Source organism: Tyto alba, unplaced genomic scaffold (genome assembly GCF_018691265.1).
Source record: "Tyto alba isolate M040663 unplaced genomic scaffold, T.alba_DEE_v4.0 Super-Scaffold_29, whole genome shotgun sequence".
NCBI lineage: Eukaryota > Metazoa > Chordata > Aves > Strigiformes > Tytonidae > Tyto > Tyto alba.
In genome coordinates this window covers 5,974,794-5,999,081 of record NW_024881303.1, presented here as the reverse complement: position 1 = coordinate 5,999,081, position 24,288 = coordinate 5,974,794, and the positions used below count along the sequence as shown (strand labels likewise).

Sequence of the window (24,288 nt, the reverse complement as noted above, 5' to 3'; positions counted from 1 at the left end):
GTCGTATCACCACAAGAGAGTGAATTTGAATGGTGAACTGGGGACTGTTGGCAAAGAGTAGAAATTAAAGCAAATCCTCTGCTCCAAATCCTTATGAGAGGAGGGGGAGGATGATACAGTAGGAACAGTGTCCTGGTGGGATGTAGGGGAACAAAGGAAGAGAGAAAAATAACAACCATCATTTTCATCTTAAATACTCAGTGCTATTCTGCCCTTCTGCCCACATGGAAAAGGACACAGCAGGGATGGAAAAGGTATGTGGAAGAAGGAGGATAACCAAAAAGATAAAATAACAAGAATAACGAGAGGATAAATGGGATTTTATGCAAGGAGTGACTACGTAGACCTTGATGAGGGCTGGTAAAATCATAAGAGGTGTTGAGCAGGGGAACAGCAAGTGACTGTCCCCTGAAACCAGACCTGGGGAGCATCAGGTGAAGCAGGCAGGAGGAGGCAAGTTCATAACGAATTACGTGAGACTTGGCTCAGTGGATCACTAGCCGTGGGAGGACGCCTAGCCACAGGTTGCTGAGGATGCTCACAGTTTGCGTGTTTTCTTTTCCATTTGGGTAGGCAGCTTCGCAGAGGAAAAATCCATCTGTATCTTTCAAATCCAGGAACGCTGCACCTATCCCTGCGGGTCTCTGACACGAAGCACTGGGTGCCAGGAGGGGGTGTAAGGGGACCCATTCTGCGCCTGAGCCCTGGTGTTCATAGATAGGCCAACATCAATGCTTCTGTAGTGGTTTATTTGTTTAGGTTCTTTCGGGCAGATACTGTCTCTCTTTACGTGTTTGTAGAGCATTTATCACATGAATGTGTCATCTGAGATGGCCTTTCAGCTGTCACAATAATAAAAATAATTAAAAAGAAATTTCTCCTCTTCCTCCCTTTATTATATTTTGCTCATAAACAAAATGTTGACAGTTGCTGAGACAAAAATAAATATTGAAGCCTGTTAAAGAGGAAAGCTGTGACCCTTGGATCAGCAGTAAACTGCCACAGGTTGGAGACTGAGTGAGGGAACTATCAACTGCATGTTTGCCCTGCATTTAGGCTTTTCTGTGAGCCTTCAGAGATGGGCTAAGCTGATCCGGTACAGCCATTCTTCCATTCTCTTCCTCTGACACAAGATTCCCCCTGCAGCCCTTAACCATATGCCAGGGACAGAAACCCCAGAAACTGTCCAGTTTTGTGCACGGGCAGGGAGATGTGACTCGGTAAGTGAAGGCACCTTCCTTGGTACTTATCTGTGCAGGGTCTTTCAGATCCACCAGGTTCCACATAAAGCAGTCGTATACTGAAATCAGAGGTGTGACTTTGCTTTTGGTCCCTGAATTAAATTATCAACAGGCAGCTGAGTACAGATACTAGTGTAAGTCTAAGTCATCCCCTTCCCTTGCTGACTACTGTGCACATTTTCTTTTGCGGCCGATCTGCCCTGCAGTTGTTGTTGCTGTTGGACTGACTTAATTTCCCGCTTGCAGCCCAGGTGGGATCTTATCTCAAGTCTTCAGTGCAGAAAAGCTGGTGCAATAGCACAGAAAGTAACGGCACTTTCAGCAAGGCACCAGATAGGTTTGCTTTGCTCTGTTTCGCAGGGTCTTGTTTGCTATTCACAGATACTGGAATGGCAGTTTTCTTGTATGCGCAAATTGGCTGTGGATCCCCAAAGCCGCCTGGGCTATGAGTCCAACAGCTCATATGGAAATGTGTGGTTTGTTGCTCCTTTGGCTTTGGAAGATCTGTTTGTTATCTCTTAGAAATAGACTTTGAAAATGAAACTTAATCTCCTATATCCCTTGGAGTTCAAGTAAATGTGGACTAATAGCATTTCTCAGTCAAGCAACAGATTTATAAATCAGGGTGTTGTGATAAACTCGTTTAAGTCAACAGTTCTGGTCTGTCAATCAAACTCCTAATTAGGCTTGATCAGTAATTGCCTAACCCATCAACTGATTGACAACAGTACAGGGTATGGCCAGTAATTTCTCTTCCATGTTTAGGACTGAATTTCAGAAGTGCTCTGCAGTTTCATTCTGTACCTACAAAGAATTACAGATTTTAGGTGGGCTGTAGAGGTGTTGTTTGTACTGTGGAAAAGGCAGCCTTTCCCCTGGGAATTCCTTGTGCAGAATATTTGCAGTTATAAACCAAAAAAATTGAAGCTTATTCAAGCACAGCACTCTCCTGACTGATGCACTGTGATACTTTCGAAAGATCCAAAAGAAACTTCTGGTTCCCAGCCTTTTCTTGGCTTTGTGTATTTCTGAAATACACTGTTGGATAACAATTTTCTTCTCAGAGAAGGCTATTAGCATTGCCTTTGAGATTAGAGCTTGCTCACTGACTTGTTTGCAGGATTTTGCAAGACCTGTTGGAAGATAAGCCACCAGCCCCCTGCTTGAAGTCTGATGAGATGCCTGTGTCTTTCTCCAGGCTGACTACTTTTAGCATGTAACATGGAGATTTATCTGCGCACTGGGAGATATAAAATCATGGCAAAAGGTCTCTAAATATTTCATTGTGCCTTCTGCTGCTGCTGCTTCTTGTCAGTTTTGACCTTTGTTGCATCCTCTTACCTTGTAAGTGATGCCATGTCCTACAAACCTTCCAGACTGGAGGTGAGTGTCACCTGCCATCAGTTTGGACTAAGATCTCCCCTCTCCCCATTTGCTTGGGGTGCAGTTCAGTTCTTCAGTGTATCTGCTGTCCTTTAAAACTACAGCGCAGTCAGGTCACTACAAAAATGGGTTCAACAAATGTCCCCTGCTTATTCCTTCCTGGGGGCTCGTCAGTGCTTTCATTGTATGTCTGTCTCTGCAGAGTTTGTCTTCCTAGAGGACATGATATGACACTTGTCAAGTCATCAGAAAACTTTCTGGCCCATTTCACGGGCTTTGGAAGCTGAGCAGCACAGAGTGGCCATCGGCATTTAGATAGTAAACATTTGCTGCTACTTTGAAAGCAGATTAATCTCTGAAGCTTTATCCAGATAATTTTGTGAAGGCTCTCACACATCAAATCATTTCTTCATTATTTGAACAGATGATGGCAGCAAAATCAGGAGTTCGTTCAGAGATACTCATATTCCAAAATGTCTTCTTAGAGCCACATCATATCAGTATCCCTATCAGAGAGTGGTCTGTGACCAGTTCCAATCAGGGTAATGCCCTTTCAGTGTAAGTAAATTGTTACAGATTATTTTAATCTACTTGGAGAAACACCAGATCCTTTAATTTCTGAGAGGAAGGATTGGGATGGGGAATGCCACAGCACCAGCTGCGGGTGCTTGGGGGCAGCAGCAAACACCACAGAAACTGAAGTCACACAGACATTAATCTAGTCTTCTCAGCTGAGCAGGAACAGTGCTCTGTGCTATATGTGAAATAAATGGAAAATGCAGATAGCAGATGACCTGAGGATAAATTAACCCTTTCACTTGCAGCACCATGCAGAGCTGCCTGGGAGGTAATGATGATTTTACAGAGTTCAGTGGGTGGCAGCAAACTTCAACAAGATTTTGGAATATTCATTTGTTTGCAAAGTCTCACGCATAACTGTTAACAGGTGCTGCAGAGAAAAGGGAGGTTTTGTTTCTCTGCAGCCCCTGGAATAACCACTCCACTGCAATTAAACTTAATATATGAGGACCTAGGTTGAAGGTACAAGGCCGGAGGGATGTGGAAGGAAGGACTGGTTTGGAGTTTACTCTCTCAAGCCAGGGCACCTCTCCAAGGTGTAGGTGAAATCTGAGGAGGAACCAGGAGTTGCAGGGTCCAGGTGATGGCCAGGCACTGTACCACTTTGCTGCTCAGTGCTGAATCCCACCAGTATGGTTTTACACCATCAGCCCCGTGGAACCAGGTCTGCCTGTCAGGTTGAATTTGGCCACATGCAGAACAAAAAAAGCCTGGTCCTGCCACGATGCATACCATGAAGTTGCCAGTCTAGCTGGTAACTAAAATTCTCCCTCTCCTTCAGTGCATTTCCCTTCAGAGACTTTTCAGCATTAAGGTGCTTGAGATTGTCCATTTCCCCCTGTGCAAGCTACAGAGGGAGCTGCCTTCTCCACCTTTTGTCTGCCAAATATATTCATGGCTCGTCCATTTGGACAGCCCAGCATCAGGCTGTCACATTCTACTTCCTAGGACGGTTTTTGTCTGTCAAACTCGCTTTATCCTCAGCCAGTACAGACTCTGTGAAACCATTTTGGTTTGATTGCCTTCAGGTGTCTGAGTCATTATTACTGAGAAATACCCACTGGCTTTGAAAGCTCATTGCCTCATGGCCCAACTTTCATTAAGAAGCTTTGCTATTAACTGAATGGGAAGTGTCATCGAGATAAGTTTTGTTATGACAGTAAAATAGGACTTTGGGTGAGATTGGCAGAAGAACTCAGCACTGAGCTGAACCTCTTTATGATGAAATGCAAATTCTCCTACTCAGCTGGACCAGAATTATATCTGTGCTGAAGATATTTGCAGATTTTGCCCCTGCTTTCTTCACTGGCTCCTGCCTCCATTTGGCTGTAAATACAACCTGATGGTGCTTTCAGATCTGGATTCCCAGTCAATAGATGAAGATAGCACTGCTTACTTGTATTAGAGAACTGTTGTGAATGCAATTAATAAAGCTGCAAAGTTGAAAAGTAGTGGAAGAGCTAAATATCATTACATAATGAGACCTCATTCACAGTAAATGATGTGAAAAATGATTTCTTGCAAAGAATAACAAATTGCCATGGCTTTTTAGCCTAATTGTAGATGCTTGATTCTAATTTGTTATTTGTCATTTCCATGTTGATGAAGAGTTTTAGATATAATTACCGCATTTATGGCAAACAACACATCATCATTTTCCAATGCTTGTGAAGCACTGGCTTCTTTAGAAATAGAAGAGCTGAATAATTATCCTCATTGTGCAGCTCTGGGGAGGGCTCTACAAGTCAATAGTGTCCAGCTCCCTCTACAAAACAGGTCTTGTGCAAGATGCTACTTAAAGGCAGTTGATCTCATTAACCCTCTTCTGCATTTGGGGAGCTGAGTCTCAGAGACATGAAGTAACTTCCCCAGGGCACTCGGCAGTGCTCCTGGTGCTTGATCCCTTCTGGACAGCATCTTCTCACGACGCAGAAGACAGCCAGAGCCACCATTTTGGTGGGCACTAAGTGTCCCGGTTTGTCCTAGTTAGCAGTCAGAGAGCTGATCCTCAAGCCCCATTCACTGGCATATTGCAGAGATTTTGCTTGATCAAGGCTCATTTGACTCCCCTTGGTGGTGATGGAAGAGTTTCATGGGTTTCTAAGAGTATCTCATCTAAGGAGAGTCCTAGGATGATAGGAAGCCCGTAACTGCGTTTTTGGAACAAAGCGGTGTAATGGTGTAATGTTTTTGAGTTCCCCTGCCCACTGTGATTGTGGATTTTCACTGCTTTGATAGACATGATAGTTCCTGATCCTGCATTTTAGCTACATCCCTTCTTGTTGTCCTGCCTCGTCCAGTGACTGGGGCAGCCCAATATGTACTTCTCTCCATGGGGTGGCAAAAAGCACTTTTGAGAAGTTTTGATGCATAGCAGTAGGAGGGGGAGGTTCTACCACGCTGACTTGAGATGCTGGTGAATATGTCATTTCTCTGTGGTGGGCAGCTGTACCATACCATCCTCTTCCACTGGAAAGCTCCACCTCGGAGCTACTTTGTGGTTTGGCCAATGTTATGAGAGGAGCCTTGGTGCTCAGATAATGAGAAGTATTTGGCTTTCCAGTCTCAAGTGTCTATGGTCCCTTCGTTCCTAGAACAACATGATTATTTAGCTCAGCTCTTTGTAGCTCTTCTTCCTGTCCTGGTGCTTGCACACTAGGATTTACTTAGAGTGCAGTGCTGCTCCATTTCAGCCTTTGCTGTAGTTGAATGAGCCGAGCGTCTTCTGCTTTTCCGTTTAAGATAGTTTCTGCTTTTGCATCCTAGCACTGAGACAGCCTGAGCATGTCTATGACAAGCATCTCCTATACGTGGCTTTTCCTTAGTTGTTAGGGAAGGTGGATGAAACTCAAAGATGTTGGGACACCAGCAACAGGGGGGTGCATTACAAATATCTTAAGGGTCTGGTAAGTAGTGTGGGCTAGAGGCATGTGCTAAGCTTTGGGGACAGACAGATGTTCCAGCGATGAGTATGAGACTGTGATCCTTTGTGTTAGGATATATGACAAATTAGAGGTTCGCTTCCCTCCAACCCCTCAAGACAGGGCAAACTTTCATGTCTCTCCACACTCTGGGTTCCTCTGTTTTGTAGACCAGGCTCAGGGCCCAGAAGATGGCATGTAATATGTTCGAAGTGGAATAAATCAGTGGGCACCGCTTTCAATTAGCCCAGCCTGAGCTTGTTCGCTGCACAAGGCAGCCTGTGAAATGTGGCAGGACTGACAAGGCGTGAGTGCTGCCAGAGCATTTACGCTAATCTGCAGACAGCCATCAGCACAGTGCCTGCCATAAGCAGCAATCCCTGCCTGTGCTACCGGTGACAGCTCCAGCTACCTTGGTTTGGGGAGGCTGAGCGCAGAGGAGGGAGCTGGAGGAGAGCACTGAAGTGCACTTCTGCCAGCATGCCCTTGCTGAAATCCTCGAGTGGCTTCTGCAGCTCATGCTTAGAGTCACTTCAGCCTTTTCGTTCAAACACGAGATGTCCCGGGCTGCTAGTTTCAAGCTGGCAAAATTGAAAGCATTGTCACTCATCTCACTGTGGTGAGAAAAACACTGCCCTGTAGTAGTAATGGCATTACTGAGACTCATGAACACAAAATGGGGTAGAGGACCTAGCTCCTGCCCGCATCCCAGCCCTGTCTGGTTGGTGGCTCTGAGTTAGTCGCATCTCCATGGCATCTATGGGTTTCCCTGTCTGTCTTGCAGACCTAGATAGCCAGCGTAGGATTGAGCAAGGCAATGTGGGTATAGGATGGGCCAGTGGGAAGCGATGCATGAAGCAGTTGGCACTGGCTAAATCTGAGGCAGAGTTGTTGTTTGTTTACACACGGGACCTCCTGGAGGAAGAGGGCTGAGAATAGACTTCTGTACTATGAAAGGGTCCCTAAGAGCTCAGCATAAGCTTCAGCCTGACTTTGTGACAGCAATAGAGAAAAAAGTGCTCTCTCTGTTGTGTTCCTACAGAGACGTTCTCCTGTCACCCAGTTGTGAGTCTCCAGCTACTTGTAATGAAATCATCAGGAGGGAATGGCCCACAGAGCTGAAGCACTAAAGCAGGAGGGACTTGGTTAACTCGAGCCTGGTTCAGCTGTTTCCTTCAGTATGAGATAGGAATAAAACACTGCTGTTCAAATGATGCAGTGATTTCTGCTCAGCTTGTATTGTTATAAGTGAGCTTATGTTGGTATAAGCGTACATTTGCAGAATAATCGCAACTTGTCTCAGAAATGAGTTTAGAAAGACTGTATTTAGGGATTTTTAGCTTTTCTGGGACCAGATCTTTCCTTCCATCCACGCAGTGTTGGATGGGAACATCCCTAAGCACCTTGGTGGACTTGACTGCCAAGGAGACCTGTCCTATGGCCAGCCCAGCCTGCAGGAGAAGAGGAAGAAGTCTTCTCCCTTTTTACGCTTTGGTGGTGTGGTAGCATCTAGGAGCCAGCTGAGAGTGGGACCTCACCACAGAAGTGCTTGAGGACCATCAGAGCGGCCTCTTCGTGCTCTGCACCATGTCTCTGTAGACCCCTGTGCTGTCACTGACAGCATTTTCTCTTCGTTACAGGTTCTTCTTCTTTACTGCATCATCCTCTTGGTACAGCTATGAGTTTGCATTCACCAGCAAACCACAGCATGGTCAAGAGCCTTGATGGAGAAGTGCTGCCCCCTTTTCCTTGTGCTCACTCCACTGCTGGCTATGGTTCATGCAAGCCTGAGAAACAGGAGGGAAGCACAGATTCCTAAACCTCTAGCAGTGCAGCACATCAGTATTCTGTTTTCAAGCATTCTATCAAAGGGCAACCATAAAAATATAGTGCAGAAGCAGCAAAGCTAGACACTGCCACGTCTGAAACGCCACCCCACAGCCAAACAGCTTGCAAGCTTCCTGCTGGTGAGTGGGAGGTGTACCTGCTGCTTGTTCAGAGCTTGTAGTTCTCAGGGGAAAGTGGGTGATGGATCAAGTCAGGATTTGCTATCATTTCACTACAAATCCCTTATATTTAACTCCTGCCTTACAATGTGGATGACAAACGTGATCCGTCATAACTGACTGAGTGTCTTGAGCTGAGATTTGGATCAGGGTACTGGGAAAGAAAACTGTTTTAGTTGCAGTGGACAACCTATACTGGATGTGTGTTGGGACTCACTGAATACATGCATGCCCAGAGGGACTGTCCATCCAGAGACTGTCTGAGGTCTGGTGGGGTTGGACCAGCCTGCCGGTTAGATGTGCACCTCCCCAAGCACACCGTGGTGTGCCCAGGGTGGCTCCTCAAGAGTGTGGTCTCTGCAACTCTCCTTCAGGCCAAAGACAGCATCTAAAGGGGAGGTGGTGATATGATGTGAATGACTCAAGCATTTTTGGTCTGAATGAGGCTGCTAAAGTTGGCTCTAATGAAAGCTCAGCCAGCTTTCGGCATCCTCCCGTGATATTGTTCAGTGCCTTGGCCTGTTGGAGCAGCAATGTGATTTCTGTTGTAATGTGGTGGTACTTCATAAATGTATCTCACTCTCCAAGCAAGTCAGGTCTCTGCTGTCCCAGGCGCTGCCTTTTCACTGGCACAATTTCCAAGTTCTGGAGTTATAAATCAGAAGACAGAGGCTCTTATCTGGGGAGGCTGCACAGTATCTGACCTTACACCACACCACTGGCATGGGATGAGCCCACATTCCTGTGAAGGCTATGTTGTGGCAAAAGAGTGTAGCATCCCATGGATGCAGCAGTCAGAAAAGAGGTACAAGATGTCACTATGTCAAAAAAAAAAAAAAAAAAGGACTTGTAGTGCTGACTTTCGTTCTGTCCCAGGCACTCTAGGAGTTCAGGCTGCTGCAGCACACAATGAGGTGCAAAGCCTTTGCCTGGGAGATGACTGTTCAACTCTGAAATTGCCTCAAAATGTTACTTAACCCAAGCCCCTTCCTCTGGGGGGTCATTTTAAGACAGCTGCTGGACTCTGCATGGGGCTCGCCAGCAGCAGGGAACGGAGCATGTTCCCACTGGAGGGGCTAATTTCTGCTGCGGATGAGTCCCTCACCCTGGTTCCTGTGGCTGGATGACTGACCGTGGTTACTGGTTCTTGTAGGCACCAAGCAGCCTGGTATGATGAGAACTGCGTTTCTGATTTATATTTCATTTTAGTCAGCACTGTAGTAACACTTTCTGATGCATCAGATCCTGTCGCTCAGCTTCTAGTTGAGCCTGGTCTGACATGACTTCATGGGATGTACACAGAGGACTTTCCTCCCTCACTTCATATGCTATAAATTTAGGGTGGTGGTGTTCATTCACAATGCATTACAGGAAATAGAAGGCATCATTTATGCTGCCTTGGCATGATCCTTCGTGTCATTACCTCCCTGTCTGCCTCGCTTCTAGGCATGAATTATTTTCGTGCCATTGCTTTCCTGGAGCTCAGTGTCTAATCAGTAGTCTCCTGGTACCCTGCTCTCCTGTGACCTTCTCAATGACCTGCCCTCCAAAGAGCACTGTAATTTCTGGAGTTTTTCTGTTTTTGGGGGGATAAAAGCTGCCAGTGACAGAGGCCATTTGTAGACAGCAGGAATAAATCACTTAGAAGTTGTAAGCACCCTTGAAGATCACTGTATTGCTAGTAAGATCCTACCATTTCCATGTTCTCTCCCCACTGGTTTGCTTTGACTTTTGCTCATTCCCTTTCCCTTCTTTGTGATTTCCCCGGGGCCTACTCCCATAGGTCTGTTGTGAACATTACAGGTAGTTGGGAGAGGTTTTGGGAAAACCCATTCACTTTCTTCACCTGCCTAACAAAACTATTTAATTTTTCTTCTCTTCTTCCCCAGCTGGATAAGGATGTTTTGCTCCACAAATTTTCAGCCTTTGCAGTTGTGAGGTTTGCCATAAATTGAGATGGGTATTGACCATTTGGGGCTTAATATATAGTGTCTTTGGTCAGGTTCATGTTGACCTTAGTGGACAGTAGGTAAGGCTTTTTGTGAATTAAACGAAACAGCATCTTTTCATGGACCCTTCATTAGCACTGAGTATGAAGTCCAGGCAGGCACAGGTTTACGAGTATCAATGGGCTGTCACCTCCTCCCTGGAGAGGAGCTTCTCCCAGCACCATGCACGATTTTCCTTACGTCACTAAAGATACCAGTGGACACTACAGGTGTATAATGTGGCAGCATACCTGGGCAGAACATGTCCTTGGGTGAAAATGGTGCAACTCCGCTGAAGTTAATGGAGCTTCACCATATAGAGAAAGGCTGAGTTTGATCTGTTGTCCCACGTTTTGTGTTCCTTCCTGGAGCAGGAGTAAGATCAGGTTCAATTTCTGTTGCAAATACATGCTCAGGGCGGCTTTCTGAGCAGCAGAATTCTTCCCTCTTTGGTCTTATATTTAATTGACAATTTGCTTCTCCTTGCAAATGTTCATTAAAATTTTTTTCTCCATTTCCTGTCTTCAAGAATAGATAATGCAGTCTGAGTGGATGCTAATGAGGGTAGAGAAAAGAGAATATATTTGTTTTTCCTTAACACCCTAGATACTTTGATGCTTAAAATAATGGCCTCCTAAAGAGCATTTGTTCCTAAATAAGACCAGTTTACTGTGATTTAATATTTGTACTGTATTAGCTTCTAGAACACCACATCCAGATGGAGGCCTTATGGTTGGGGCTATTAAAATATGTAGGAGGAGGCCTTGACACAAGCAACTCACAACAGAAACAGAAAAGACCTACTAAATATTATATATTATACCCTTAATATTCTCATGGTAAGGATGGGAAATGGAATAACAGAGATTAATTTACTTGCCTGTAGTTACACAAGAAGTCAATTGCAAGGCTATTGAACCAGCATCAGGAACCTTAAGACCTCATTTGGTGTTTCATCACAAGATCATTGAATCACAGTGGGAATTGATGTTCAGTTCTTGATGCAAGAGGAACGTGGGGTCAGACTTTTTCTGTTAGCAAATATAAGCAAGTGCATTTTTCTTTTGCGACTAGCACTGTACAGTGCTTATGTTCCTAAGTATTTGCATGAAAATGAGTCTCTGAGATAATCAGATTTTATTTCTAGCATCTAATCGATGCTCAGGGCTTTGTGGTTTAATTACTAGAATAATTGTTTGCTGAAAACACAGTTCAATATCTTTTTTTTTTCCTTTAAAGGTCAACTCCATCATTTTCATTTCCAACCATTTAGTACTTTATTGATCTTTATGTCATTTCATGAAGAGTGCTGCGTCTTGCCAGCCAAAATAAAACCCCAAACTTGAAGTAAGAAAAATACATTCTTTTTCTTAAATACAAAAATTGAAAATACCCTATTTCAGCCTTACTTGCTGCAGGCAAATCCTTCACACAGTGTCCTCAGGAAAAATGATTCTGAAAATTACATTTGCTCTTTATAGAAGGAAAAAAGCAAACCAAGAATCTTTTCCGAGCCTGATTAATGTCAGACATAAACTGAAGTACAGAAAGAAATTTTGCAGTTTAGCTGCTGATCCTCTAAAGTAGGTAAGGATGTGAGCTCTGTAAGGAGGACAGGAAAGTCTATGTGGTTTGCATTTAGAGAGGGCTGAATGAGTGGGTTGAGTAGCTGCATGGAGAAATGCCCTCTCCTCTCTGTAGAGGGGAAAATCACATGGCTTCAGCTGGAGATTTGGAAGGTATTTGGTCACATAACAGTAACTGTTGTTTTGCTGCCATCCTGCAGCAGAAATGAGATGCTGTTAGAGCAGAGGGATGTGTGAGGTGCTTTCTATCTGCAGCCTCTCTGGCTTTTTCACTCCCTCCATCACAGCAACTTGACATTTAGTTTTAATTTGCAAAAATGTATCTGTCTTTCCCAGATTATGGGAAAGGGTGCTGGGTTATGGAGCGGAAAATAGGCTTGTTGAAAAATGGGCATTAAAAGGTAGCATGGGACCGATTTCCATTTCGTGTTCTTTTTCTACAAATACACGGGGTCAAATTCTACAGTCGTAGCTTGGGCAAAATCAACGGTGATTTCAGGGGGACTTGGTGCCAGAAAGAGCTAAAAGATTGGCTTAATGTAAGTGCAAAGATCCTCAAACCATTTTGGCAGCTTGGCTCTCAGCATTGGGGGTGTCAGATGGCGCAGCTTCCCAGCCACCGCAGAGCGGCTCCGCGCTGTTATTTGTCGCAGGTTTTTTTCTCTAATCCCCAAGATGACTTGGGCAGATTGCAAACACAACACAGAGCCCGCTGACGATAGGAGGAATTTATGTTCTAGGGCCACATCCTCAGCTGCTGTAAATCAGGAAACAGCCAGCTAAGGATCTCAACATACCTTAAGGCTTTTAAAAAAATCTATCATTAAGGTTGAGATGTACTTATCATGGAAGGGTAATGCTTCCCCCATAGGGCATTGCCCTGTAAATCTGCACATGCATGTGGCTTGCCTGGCAATAACAGCCATGCCAATTATTAAATTTGTTGGATTTATATTTTGCTGTATTCTAGTTCTTGATAACTTTACCAAATTTTAATTGTTTGGACTGAAATTTTTCCATGGTGGTTGCCCCAGACTTTTTAAGAAAATTTTAGCTAAAGTTCACCTGCTTCAGTGTATGAAGAGAGGGGAAAAATAAGCCATCAACAATTTTTTTTACTGGAGACCTCTGAGAAAAAAATAATGGGCGATCAGAAGTGATATCATACTGAACATACAAAATGAGGTGTTTCTTTACTTGCGAGTCTTAACTTTGCAGCTTTAATAACCTTTTAAAGATAGCTTTTCTGTGTTGTTTATTTACATACCAAATATTACTACATAAAAGCAGCAATTGAAGAGCCACGTGTCCTATGAGAGAAAAGCTTCATGGGCTTTTTCAGTGCTTTTTTCAGGGCACTAACATATCTCTTCCAGAGTTCGTGCTAATCCCTGCACTCTGAATTCTTGTAAAATTTTGCTGTACAAATGTTTTGCTCTGTCACCCAGCTGAAGTCCCTCTGCAGCTCCCCCTCCCCTGGCCAAAATCACACTGGGCTAGTCTGGACTTGTGCAAGGACCAAGTGAGTGGTATTAACCCGGACTCTTGTAACCCAGAGAATGGATTAAAAGTCTCCAAAGAGCAGCAAGATGAACCCAAAACTGCTGTGAATGTGCTACCCTGCTTTGTGCATGCTGCTTCCCTTGGAGAGGAGCTGAAGAAATGCAGCGTGAAGACCTTCTGGCAGGCTTGGAAGCCCTTGAGACCTAAATCAGGGTTTGTTTGTCATATCTCAGCCAAAGGAACCCAGGGGTTGGAGTTTTGGATGGAGATTTTCACCATTGCCTATGAGACCACGCTGTGTTTGCTTTTAGCCTCAGGATACTAGATCTTGCAGTCGTGGCACATGTATGTTGTAGAGTGGCCATTGCGTTTTACATCTTTTTAGGAGTTTTTAAGGTATTTTTCTTTCTCTCATTGGTTCAGTAAGACTAATGGTACAGAGACTGGACTACAGAGGGAGGGACAGAAGATAATATCACAGTCAGAGCAGGAATCAGGCAGCTTCAGTGTGCAATAAATCACAATACATGTCAATAGTAGTATTGTGTGTGCTCTGTTCCCAGTCCTCTGGCTTCACCACCTTTGTGCTTCCTCCTTCACCCTCACCCATCTTATCTCTATGCTTTACACTTCTCCTGAGTGAAGCTTTCTGTTTGAAAACATCCAGGCAATTTGGTACAGGAGCCTTCTCTGCAAGTGAAGCAACAGAGTTGCTCAGATGTCTGTATCCAGCAGAAGATAAGGTCTTCTGCAGAGGAAAAGTAAGACTTGGAGTAGGTGGAGGACATTGTGCAGGTGCTGGTCTTTCTCTTGGAGACTCTGGGAGTTGAAGGTACTTAGACTTTTGATTTGGGCATGTCAGGTAAGTGCCTGAAGTTTGATGGAATGCACCTTAAGTCTTGCAAATGTTTTCTCTCTTTCAGGTAGGCAGTGGTGACGTTACAGAGGAAGAGGGCTAGCTACAGGTAGCAGAGACAGTTATCAGCTAAGGCATCCCAATTCAATTTTTAGGAATGCTTTATATTCCCAATATGGACACTGTGGCTATGTCATGAATGAAAGGTGGTGAATATGAACATTTTCAGCACACAAGAAAACATATTAGCTAAAGCAAGGTGGATTCTCACTGCTGGTAGGTCCCTGTGCTGCTCTAGGAGCTGTGTGGGGGCAGAGCTTGGTCCAGTTTGTGCTCCGGTGCCATTTCCACAGGAAAGGTTTGCATTTCCTCTGCCAGAGTACACACAGCTTTCGGACACGGTGCGATCCAGTAAAAATTTAATCATACAGCAAATTGTGACAGCCAATTCACAGCAACGTCCTGTTGACGCCTTTTGGGATACCGAGAGGTTTTCTAACTTGGCTTTGTTTTAACATCTTCCTCCTGTCTGGGATCACTTAGGGAGAAACAAATAGTTTGTCTATGCCAACAAGTGTTTTCAAGGCACTGCAGAAGAACTGAGTTTACAGAGAAATGCAAAGGTAAAAGGGCAGTGCCTCTGCCAGCCTCAGCAAGTGGCTACTTGATGCGGCCAGATCAAAGTGGAAAACAGCTTAAAAAGTGCAAGGGAAAAGGAAAACGAGAAACCTGACCTAATGTCGTGGGGAAGGCAGTGTCAAAAGGATTGATAAGGTCAGGGAAGGAGTTAGGGAGCCCATTTTAGTTTCTGCTTTCTGGGTGAGCATGATGAGTTGTCCTCCTCATCTCCCTTTGTCTCTGAAGAGGTTTGGGTAGGTTGTGGCAAGCGACAGTGTGCAGCCAGGATTGGGTTGTAGCTGGGCAGATAGGGAAAGGGTTGTAGTTGGTACAGTTAATAAACCATGTTGCATGGTAACTATTAAAGTCCACTTTGTTAATTCAGAGTTCACTCAGCCAAATTTTTTTTTTTTGAAAACTAAATGGTAATTGTCAGTTTGACATTTGTTCGATTATCTGGGGGAAATGCATTCATCAAAATTCCCATCAAGTAGTTTTTCTTCCAGAATTAAAAATATGTTGCCTTCCAGCCAAATGCCATTTTTTGTATTATTTATTTGTGCTAGTAAGTAAATCGGCAGTTGTGTTTTTTAAGGAAAAGAAGCTGATGCATCCTTGTGCCATTAACTTGTCAGAGCTGAGCAGATGAAGCATGGAGCATTTCTGCAAAATTGTTCTCACTAGTCTCATTTAAAAGAAAGTCTCACCTGCAAGAGAAAGGGATGAAATCTGTAGTGTAATAGGACGGATTACTTGGTGTATATAGACTGATTTAAAGTAATCGATCTTTTCTTTATTTTTTACACTTTAACCAGCTCTCCTTTGCTGGAATGCGGAATACAGCTTGGAAATTGTACGTGTAAGTGAGGGAAGAGAACTACCTATACAAATGGCTTGCTCTAATGTATATAATGGAGATTGAACAGGTGCTTTAGAGAACAGTAACATCCCATTTTCTCACAGCAGACGCTTACACAGGTGGCTGCTCTGGCAGCGGGGTCTCTGCCAAAGTCTAAACATGAAGGATGAAGTTGATTCCTCCTGACTACCACCAGCTGTTAGCCCCAACCAGAAGCAACACCAAACACCAGCCATTTCGTGTTGGGGGAAGGGGAGAGCAGGGTAGCGGGCTGGCAGGGAAGGGGTGAATGAATTTGTCCTCGGGAGGAAGGCAAAGCTGCGCTGAGCTGCATCAGCTGCAAGGTGCAGTTTCACTGTACCGTGACCTACACAAAGCCTCCTCACCATGTATTTACAATCTCCCCATTCTCGCAAATATGCCAAGCCAGCCTTTTCTTGCCCTACAGCAGCTGTAGCCATGGGTGGGACAAAGACCTTGTCCTGGCTGGAGGAAGGCAGAGCAAACCCAACATCCACAGCAGGCACTGCCAGTGCTCAAAAAGAGCTGCTCTCTTTGCTCCCTGGCTCCATCCACCTTTACCTCCTCCTTCCTCACCGATGCACAGATCACTTGTGGTGGGCACTGTCATCTGCTGCAGCAGGGCCTTGTCTTTAAACAGCTTCTCTGGTTCCTGAGATAGGGATGGCTCTGATTTCAGACATGAAAGCAATTAACAGTAGCTGTTAGATCAAAATCTTTTCGTGCCCTGAGCATATTGAGGTGACTGATATTTTCTGATTTCTCTGAATGAAGCTTGGTGCAGCGCTCTCAGCCTATTGCATTTAAAGAATTGCAGATGCAGTGGTCGGGTCAAGTTAGCTGAGCTCCAGGTTAGCTCTTAACCATAAAACCATCCTTCAGTCCTTTTCTCTCCCCTTTGGAGAGTGTATAGGAGCTTGGGTGCCACATTTTCAGCACTGGTCTGGTGGTCGTGGTGGAGAATTATTAAAAGAGAAGGTGCTGGATATACCTTCATTGGTATCAAGATGAAGTTCTGGAATGAAGATATAAATGCTGGCTTTGAAAATACAGGGAGATGCACAGGGCAGAGGGATAATGTGCTGGTTTTGCCATGAAAAAAACAGACTTGCTTTAGATGATTAAAAAAGGGAATATGATTAAACAAGCTGATAAGATGAAACTAAAGTGACAAGATAAAGCACCAGAGCATCCAAGAGATAAAGGGTGAGATGGAACTGATGGCAGGAGTGCATGAATTATTGATTGAAATCTTCACCAGAAGGTAAAGTCTTTGCATTTTCTTATCTGGAAAGGGAGAGGATGAATGAGAAGTGAACAGAATTGTTAAGCAGCTTTGTCATTGCATTGGAGTGCATAATTAGGCAATTAGGATTACTGAAAGTTGGCAAAGCATGAAGCCTGGAGGACTTGTGTTCCTGCTTTCAGAGGAGGGTGGTGAGGGAAGCAGGGAAAAACCTTTGGCGAGAGATTTGATGGTACTTTATGGTGAGACTTAAAGGCAGAGTCTGGCTCTGGCACCCAGTACCCTGCAGCTTCCAGAACAAAAGTGAGTTCAAGAGACCTGGCTAATAAAAAAGCACTTATTTGAAGATGGGCAGTCCTCAGAACAGCAACAAGAACTGAGCTCATGAGTGAAGGCCACCGATAAGGGTCCAGGGAAGGGGAGCACAGGGAGTTGGACTCAGTGATCCTTCTGGGCCCCTTCCAACTTCAGATATTCTGTGTTCTCTGATTCTAATAATGGTTCACGTGGACCCCCTTTTTTCCTGTGGTAGGGATGCACGGTAGCCATGGCAGTTGCTGTGTAGTAAATATTTTGTGTGCTTTTTCCAGATCTTTGCCCTCAGTTAACATCCCCTCTCCTTTCAGGTGAGTTGTTTGTAGTGAGACTTTGCAGGGCCGTGGGCTGAGGGTGCTGCGAGATCCCTGAGCAGAGCACCAAGAGGTCAGACTCTTCCCTAGGAGCAAAGTGTCAGACTGTGTTTAGACTTGGAGTGAATGCAGTCTGTCCTGCTACCTAAATTTCATTTTATTTGGTCAGAAGTGACAAATACTGGATTTTCCCTGACATAAATCATTCAAATGCATCATTATCAGAGGATCATTCCAGCTGAACTTGGAGGCAGATTCCAAACCTCTTTTGCTTCAATTCTCCCTTGTAAATTATATCTGATCAGCCGCTTTGTAAAGAACAGCTCCACAAAAACCAAATTAACAGCTTGAGTAAACTGGCTGAATCTATTCTTGTAGGGGATGCAAAGCTGTAGGACACAGTGGAAAGGAGAGGGATGGGAGCACAAAATCCGTCTCCCGTGAGAGTTAGTTTGGATTTATATCACTGAAATGTTCAGTGGTGAAAGGAGATATTGGGCCATCCAGTGCTGTATACCACAGACCCTCAAATGTCACCTATTGCCCCTCTCCTGAGCCTTCAGCCTGCATCTGTCAAAACCTGAACTTTCAGAAGGGTTTTGCTCATGGGGCTTTTTGACTGTCCTCCAGGAAAGGGCCAGGCAGACACCTCAGGCTGCTACTTATCTCTGCAAATTAGCCTAATTTCTTTAGTTGGCACCATGGCTTCTTAATAGCTGGCTGCAAATTTTTAAGGGGAAAGCTGGGTAAAAATGACAAAAAATAGCATGTTGCATCTGTAACAGTCTGAATTCATCCTGGGCTGCTCTGATGCCAGTGCCAGACAACTGTGCTCCTCCTCCATGTTCCTGACCTGCTTAACCTTAAGCTATATGTTATTTAAAATTAATTTGCAGAGATGCAGACATTATATAAATCATTGAGGAAATGTCAGATTATGTATGTAATTTTCAGAAGTGCTCCACACTCATCTGACTTAGCTCCCCATGAAACCAAGGGATCAGAATTAAGCTGAAGGAGAGAGTTTGGACTAGTCACCATCCTTAAAATGCCATGAAAGATGAGCCAGCATTGCAAACACTTGTTAGTAATTTCACACCCAGAGGTTGTTGTGATTTGTTTAGGACATTCAGCGATCGGGGAAGGAAAAAAAAAAGGTGATGATGAAAAATACGTGGACTAGAGTATTTGTTACTCATCATTTGCTTGGCCTCTTTGGCAAGTCACCTAGTGTCCTCAGAGAGCGTTGCATTTGTATGGGAAGGTGCCATTCATAATGTTCTTCTGCCAAGGCTGAGTTCAGAATATTAATTATGGATACTGATGCATGCTTAAAGTCTGAAGTCCAGAAATAATTGATGGTAGCCATTTAGCACAGATATCAATTCTGACTTGAAAAAGTGCTTTATCTCCTACCCACAGCCCATAGTGTCCACATACAGGTAAATAGTCGGAGCAGTAAGCGCTCCGCTTAAATGACACAGTGGCTTGTCATTTCCTCAAAGGTGTTAAAACAGTTTTGTGCCTCAGTGGCATTAAAAGTGTTTGGAATTCACGTTAAGCTGGTTCTCCTTGATTTATGGCCCCAGCCTGACTGGCTGCAGAGCCGGGGGGTCTGGGCCCGTGGCTGCGGCTGCTCCGCACCCTCCGTTCCTGCCCAGGAGAGCTGGACCTGCTGCTGCCGTGTACCAGGACACTTTTGCCAGCACGTTGAAGAGCCAGCCAGCTTTTTGACGCCCTGCTGCCTTTACCTCCCAAATTTGGGACCGTTCTTTTCCTCTAGCACAGGTCAGAGGCTGTCACCCAGCCAGCCAGCTTGTGGCTGTGTTAGAGGATCTCTCGGAGAGGCACCCAGTCTTGGAGAAATCGCGTTGTGTTGTTTTTCCTGTGACTTGTGTTGATTCACAAAGGCATCCGACATGTGCTCTACATGGCTGAAAGTGAGGTTGGTTTAAATAATAAGCAATTGTATAAATAACAAATAAAGATTTGTACTATAGAGTCCATGGGTCCCAACGGACATGCTGCTGTTGTGTTGTGGAGCAGAGGGGAATGAAGCCAGAATTTGTGTTTGTTGAAAATAGGTAGTAGAGTATTATTAGATCATCCCCCACGTCTGACTTGTCAGAAATACTCTGAAACTAACTGCTGCTTTAGAGGCACCATTGTTCAGCTGCAAGAAAGTGGGTCGACTGTTGACGAGATTACCGATCCCATACAATTATTGTAAAAGACATGTGAAAACAGGCTTTGAGCTTAGCTTGAGTTAGGGCCAACTGAGCATCAGAGCGGCTTTCACCAGCTGCGTGCACAGCATGTGTACATGTGTAGCTGTCTGGATGGGTGCGGAGGACATCAGTTCAGAGCTTCAAAATGTGCACTGTGGTTTTGAAGCCGTGGCTGTTACTGCGTGACTGTGGATCACTGTCACCACTCCTCCTGGCAGCCTGGAGTAAAACATGATGGCATCGTTAAACGTGAGAGTCGTGAGAAAGCTCTTTGGCAGGGATTTTGGGATGTATTCCTTTGGTTTGCAATATTTGTCTTTTTAAGCAGAATTTTCCCAGTGTTTGGTCTCTCCCGTGCCTGTCAGCAAGGCAGCAGTGCAGGGGCTTTCCTTGAAAGTCTGAGTGACATTTACACCCAGTGTTTGTTTTAGTGTTACATCTGAGAAAGCAAGCCCAGGGGAACCATGCGTTTCCTTCCTCTCTGGTATTCCACAGAGAATGACATTCAAGGTGTTCGGGCTTGGACTGGCAGAGGATGATGACGATGGCACCTTCATAAACTGAGTTTACTACAGCTTAGTCTGTGCAGGTCAGGACTAATGGTGGGAAGAGTTGATAAAAGTAGACCTCTCGTCCTCTTCTAGTGCTGTGGGTGTCTGTCTCCTGGGTAGCTCATTTATTTTCTTAGCTACCTGTCAGAGATAAGTGAGGCTGTGTGCGTGTGCCTGTGCCTGTTTCACACTTTTTCACCTCTCGGTAATTTGGAATCCTTCTGTTTGGGACGTGTTTGTTACTGATAGTTAAAAAGGGAGTATTCAGATCACTTTGAACTTGTTAAAAATATGCAGTTTAATTCAGTGATGCTAATGTCTGGGCTGTGTTTATTACTTCCCAGCTGCTGTGCTTCTCTGTATTGTATCTGAGACATAAAAAGTCCATTTACTGATGGCCCTACTGCCGCACCCTCCCCGCTCACAGCCAGGCTCTCATTCCAGAAGGGTGGTTGCCCAGAGTGATATATGTGCATGTGCAGACTCTAATACTGCTAATGCAAGCTTTGAAGGGAGCTTTTACAAGAAAACAGGCTTGGAAATAGCGTCTCATTCCATAAACAGTGTGTTCATTTGGGATTTAATGCATCTTGGGATAAATATTCCTCAGGAGGACTTGGGTGCATCCAGGAGTCTCCTTGTGCCTCTAGCATTGTCCTCCAGGAGAAATGGGGATCCTTGACCAGGGCTTAAAACACAGTTACTGAACCCTGAAAAAAACCCCAACATTTAACTGTTTACTTGCCTCTTGCCTATGAGCAGGAATTCGTTAAAGTATTAGCAGATCACTCAGAGGCTGAGCACTGTCTGCGGTGCAGTGCAGCCAAATCCAGCAGCCCATGGAGTTAATGAGTCGTGCACCTGCTGCTAAGCGCTTGCAGTTCTTTGAGATTAGCTGAGTATTTCATCCCAAAGTACATGCCATTAAAGACTTTTAATTCTTGGGTATTATATTTCATAAGACTTACATTAACTGCTAGGAAATGAAAGTCTCTGTGACAGCAGTATGAATTTACTTGGTTTAGTAATTTAGCACCTCCAGTGCTGTCCCAGTCCTCTGGTGACTTCTCAGAGCAGGCAGTGGCTGCTTCCAGAAAAGGGGGGGAATAAAACACAGGGAATAATACTTTTTTAGACGTTGTTATAGGCTATGCCAAATGGAAGGAAGGATATCAACGTGGAGGAGGCCAGTGGAAGGGGACAGCCACATTGTAAGGTTTTCTCCCTGTCAGTCATCCTAAGGAGTGTATGAGAAGTGCTGGTTAAAAACCCACAACCTGAAATACTGGTTTTCATCTTTCTTTTTCAATCACTCTTACGATGTGAATTGCACAGGCAAAAGCGAGCTTCTTGCCTGCCAACTCACTTGAAGAGTTTCTCGTGTTGATTTGCCGCATTTGCTCTTTTTCATGAATGAGAAGAAGAAATCTAATGAAAAGTGTTATCAGCTTGTCAAGTTAATTAGTGTCTATTTTAATACTATCATTATAATTCGTTACTGATTAATATAACATAAGTAACATGATTACAGCTTTTTTGTCTTATTTTTCAGTGAGAAGCTGGATGGAGAAGCTGAAAGATAAGGTAGGAGACTCCGTGTTTCAATTACTTTAAAAGCAAAACCATTTTTACTTGCAGCAATAAATAAACTCTTGTCAGTGCAGTTCTTTATCTCTATAAATACAATTGAGAAAGGGCTTAAAATTTTCTCTGGGAGGCAAATGAACCAGATGCTGCTGTTGTATACAGCGGTATAAATCCACAGTACATCCCCAATGAGTAGTAACTAAGAGCAGAAGATGGGACAGGGGTATTTGGTAGATTTTTCTACACTAGAAAATGACCTTCTCTTCAGGCTACCCAAGTTACTTTTTTGATTGCCCTCTATTACCCCTTTTCTCTAAATCCTAAGCTTGGTTCTGGATGCAAATCAAGAGGATCTGGTGATCCTCGCTGGTGAGAGGCTGTGTGCTCTGCCATCACCTCTGAGCAAGAGCTTTCTTGCCTCCACATGCAAGATTTGCTGCAAATTCCTGGAAGGAAAAAGAGCAAACACAGAAAGACTGGAAAGCTAACAGACCCTGATCTTTTCTCCCTGGCATTACAGGGTGGTGGTACGTGGAATCAAGAGTTATGCCAGCCATAAATAGTGATGGCTTTTTAAGTTTTGATTCCCTAGAGAAAATACTAACATTTTGAAATGGTTATGAAGCCTTCCAGATGTTGTGTTGATGACAGGAAAGGCATGAAGCTAGAAATCAGGTGACAGTAGTGTTTTAAGATGAAAACATTTTGTGACTGAAAAGGGCTTGGAAGTTCTTGAACAGGATCAGAGTCAATAGACAAAAAAAAAGAGCACAAAGAGTAATGATTCAATAGGAAACTCCAGCCCCTGAAAATACATCCCTGAGCTTAAGCAGATTGTCACCCAGTAAACCCATCCTTCACACCTGATCCCCACCAGATTTCAGCAGCACCTTACCAACAAGTCTGAACAGAGAGAAGGGGTCTGGGTATCGCTTTTCCAGGACTGGGGAGTGGAAGGGTTTAAGGTGGGTTCCTGCCCAGCCCTTGTTGAGTTGCTTTTCTGCCTACAATAGGAAGGAGGCATGCCTAGTACGATCTATGCTCATAGCAGAGCACCTTGGCCTGGGATTCAGCCAGATCGAATGCTGAAAGGACAGAGAATGGTTTTCCCGATGAAGGTAAAAAGCAGACACCAAGACTGGTTGAGTGCCTGGAGTGAATGGAGCATGCGTGGGTCACCTGCTCATGCCAGACCTGCCCCAGCCAGCACAACACAACCTCAGGGGCATCAGGTGTCTTCCCAATGAAGTCGTAGCTTTCACTTCTTTCCTCTTGGCACCTTGTTGGCTACCTCTGTCCTTCCCCGTTGCAGAGAGGGGGTGCGTGTTCCAGTCTCCAACAGAGTTGCTCTGTAGAGTCTGAACCTTGCGAAGGTGGATGTTGGACTGCATGGCAGTGCCCAGCACAAGCCTTGGTACAACTGCAGATCTGCTAGTGTCCACCTAAAAGGGACTCAGCCGTGAGCCATCTCCCTTCTTTGGGGAACGGCAGACGTGTGGAGGCAGATCTTTCACCTTGCTCATGTTTTCCCTTAAGAAAAGCCCAACAAAAAACTCTTCCCCACCCCCAACCAGGTGCTGGTGTAGTAAATCACTTGCAAATAAACCTGCTCACCCCACTTTCTCCACTTCCTTGTTGAGTTTATCAGCACCAGTCACTTGTGCCCCTCTCATTTGCCGTTGGTGGAGCCCTGTCCTCTGTTTTACAGTCCCTCCACCCAGAAGAATATCCCTGAGAGATGTGTTCTCCTGTGTCCGTCAGGGCTGCTGGGAGAGGGAAGGGTGTGGGGATCGTGGGACCAGGAGCACAGGTCAGCGACAGATTTATGTCTGCTCTCCTGCAAACACTTGTGCAAATGTTGCATTTGATATGCTGAATAATGAGGTTCCTCTGAAGTCCTCTGTTGCTGTTATCTCAAAGTTCAGCAGAGCCAGAAAGGTTGTGGTCATGGACTGGGTACGCTAAAAGCATCCCTAGGATCTGTAAAGAATCTGCATCTTCCCCCTGGGCAGGGGGTAAAAACTTCAGAGCTGCCTGGGAGATGGGGTTTTCTATCAAGCAAGTGCAGAAGCCCTCACGAGTTGGGCTGCATGACACAGAAGGGCTGGGAGAACAGGTCCTGGAACTGCTTTACATTGCAGGCTTTTGGGGTAGAAATCGTTGCTCTGGCTGTTGGGGAAAGCATGTAAAAGGGCATGGGCTGGCCAGGCGTGGTAAAGGCTCACGGACGGGCCAGGGATTTCATCATGTTAGTGATTTCTGATACAGAAACTCAACTGGGAGGCAGCTAAAATGCCATTTCCAGTCCCTCCTCACTGCCTGTGCCAGCAGCAAAGTTCCAGAAATAGAAAAACCCACGCTGCACTAATCAGGTCACGCAATTAAGGCACCTTAATTGCCTCACAGAGATACAGCCTTTTAGCTGTGTTCTCACCTCCTTTTTTGGGAACTGGGGTGCAGGCACGCAGCCCCCCTCCAAGCGCGTG

General features: G+C 44.8%; 1 protein-coding gene across 3 annotated transcripts in view; it reads left to right on the top strand.

Annotated features, from left to right (window-relative positions):
* Window positions 1-24,288, top strand: part of ARMH4 (armadillo like helical domain containing 4) — a 69,803-nt gene that overhangs the window by 38,401 nt on the left and 7,114 nt on the right. For 2 of the 3 annotated variants that reach the window (XM_042799020.1, XM_042799019.1), the window contains exons 6-7: window positions 21,768-21,799; window positions 22,816-22,920. In XM_042799020.1, the coding sequence (XP_042654954.1) occupies window positions 21,768-21,799; window positions 22,816-22,920 (137 nt within the window). The remainder of the gene's footprint in view (window positions 1-21,767; window positions 21,800-22,815; window positions 22,921-24,288) is intronic. The other variant, XM_042799021.1, reaches the window with a different exon arrangement.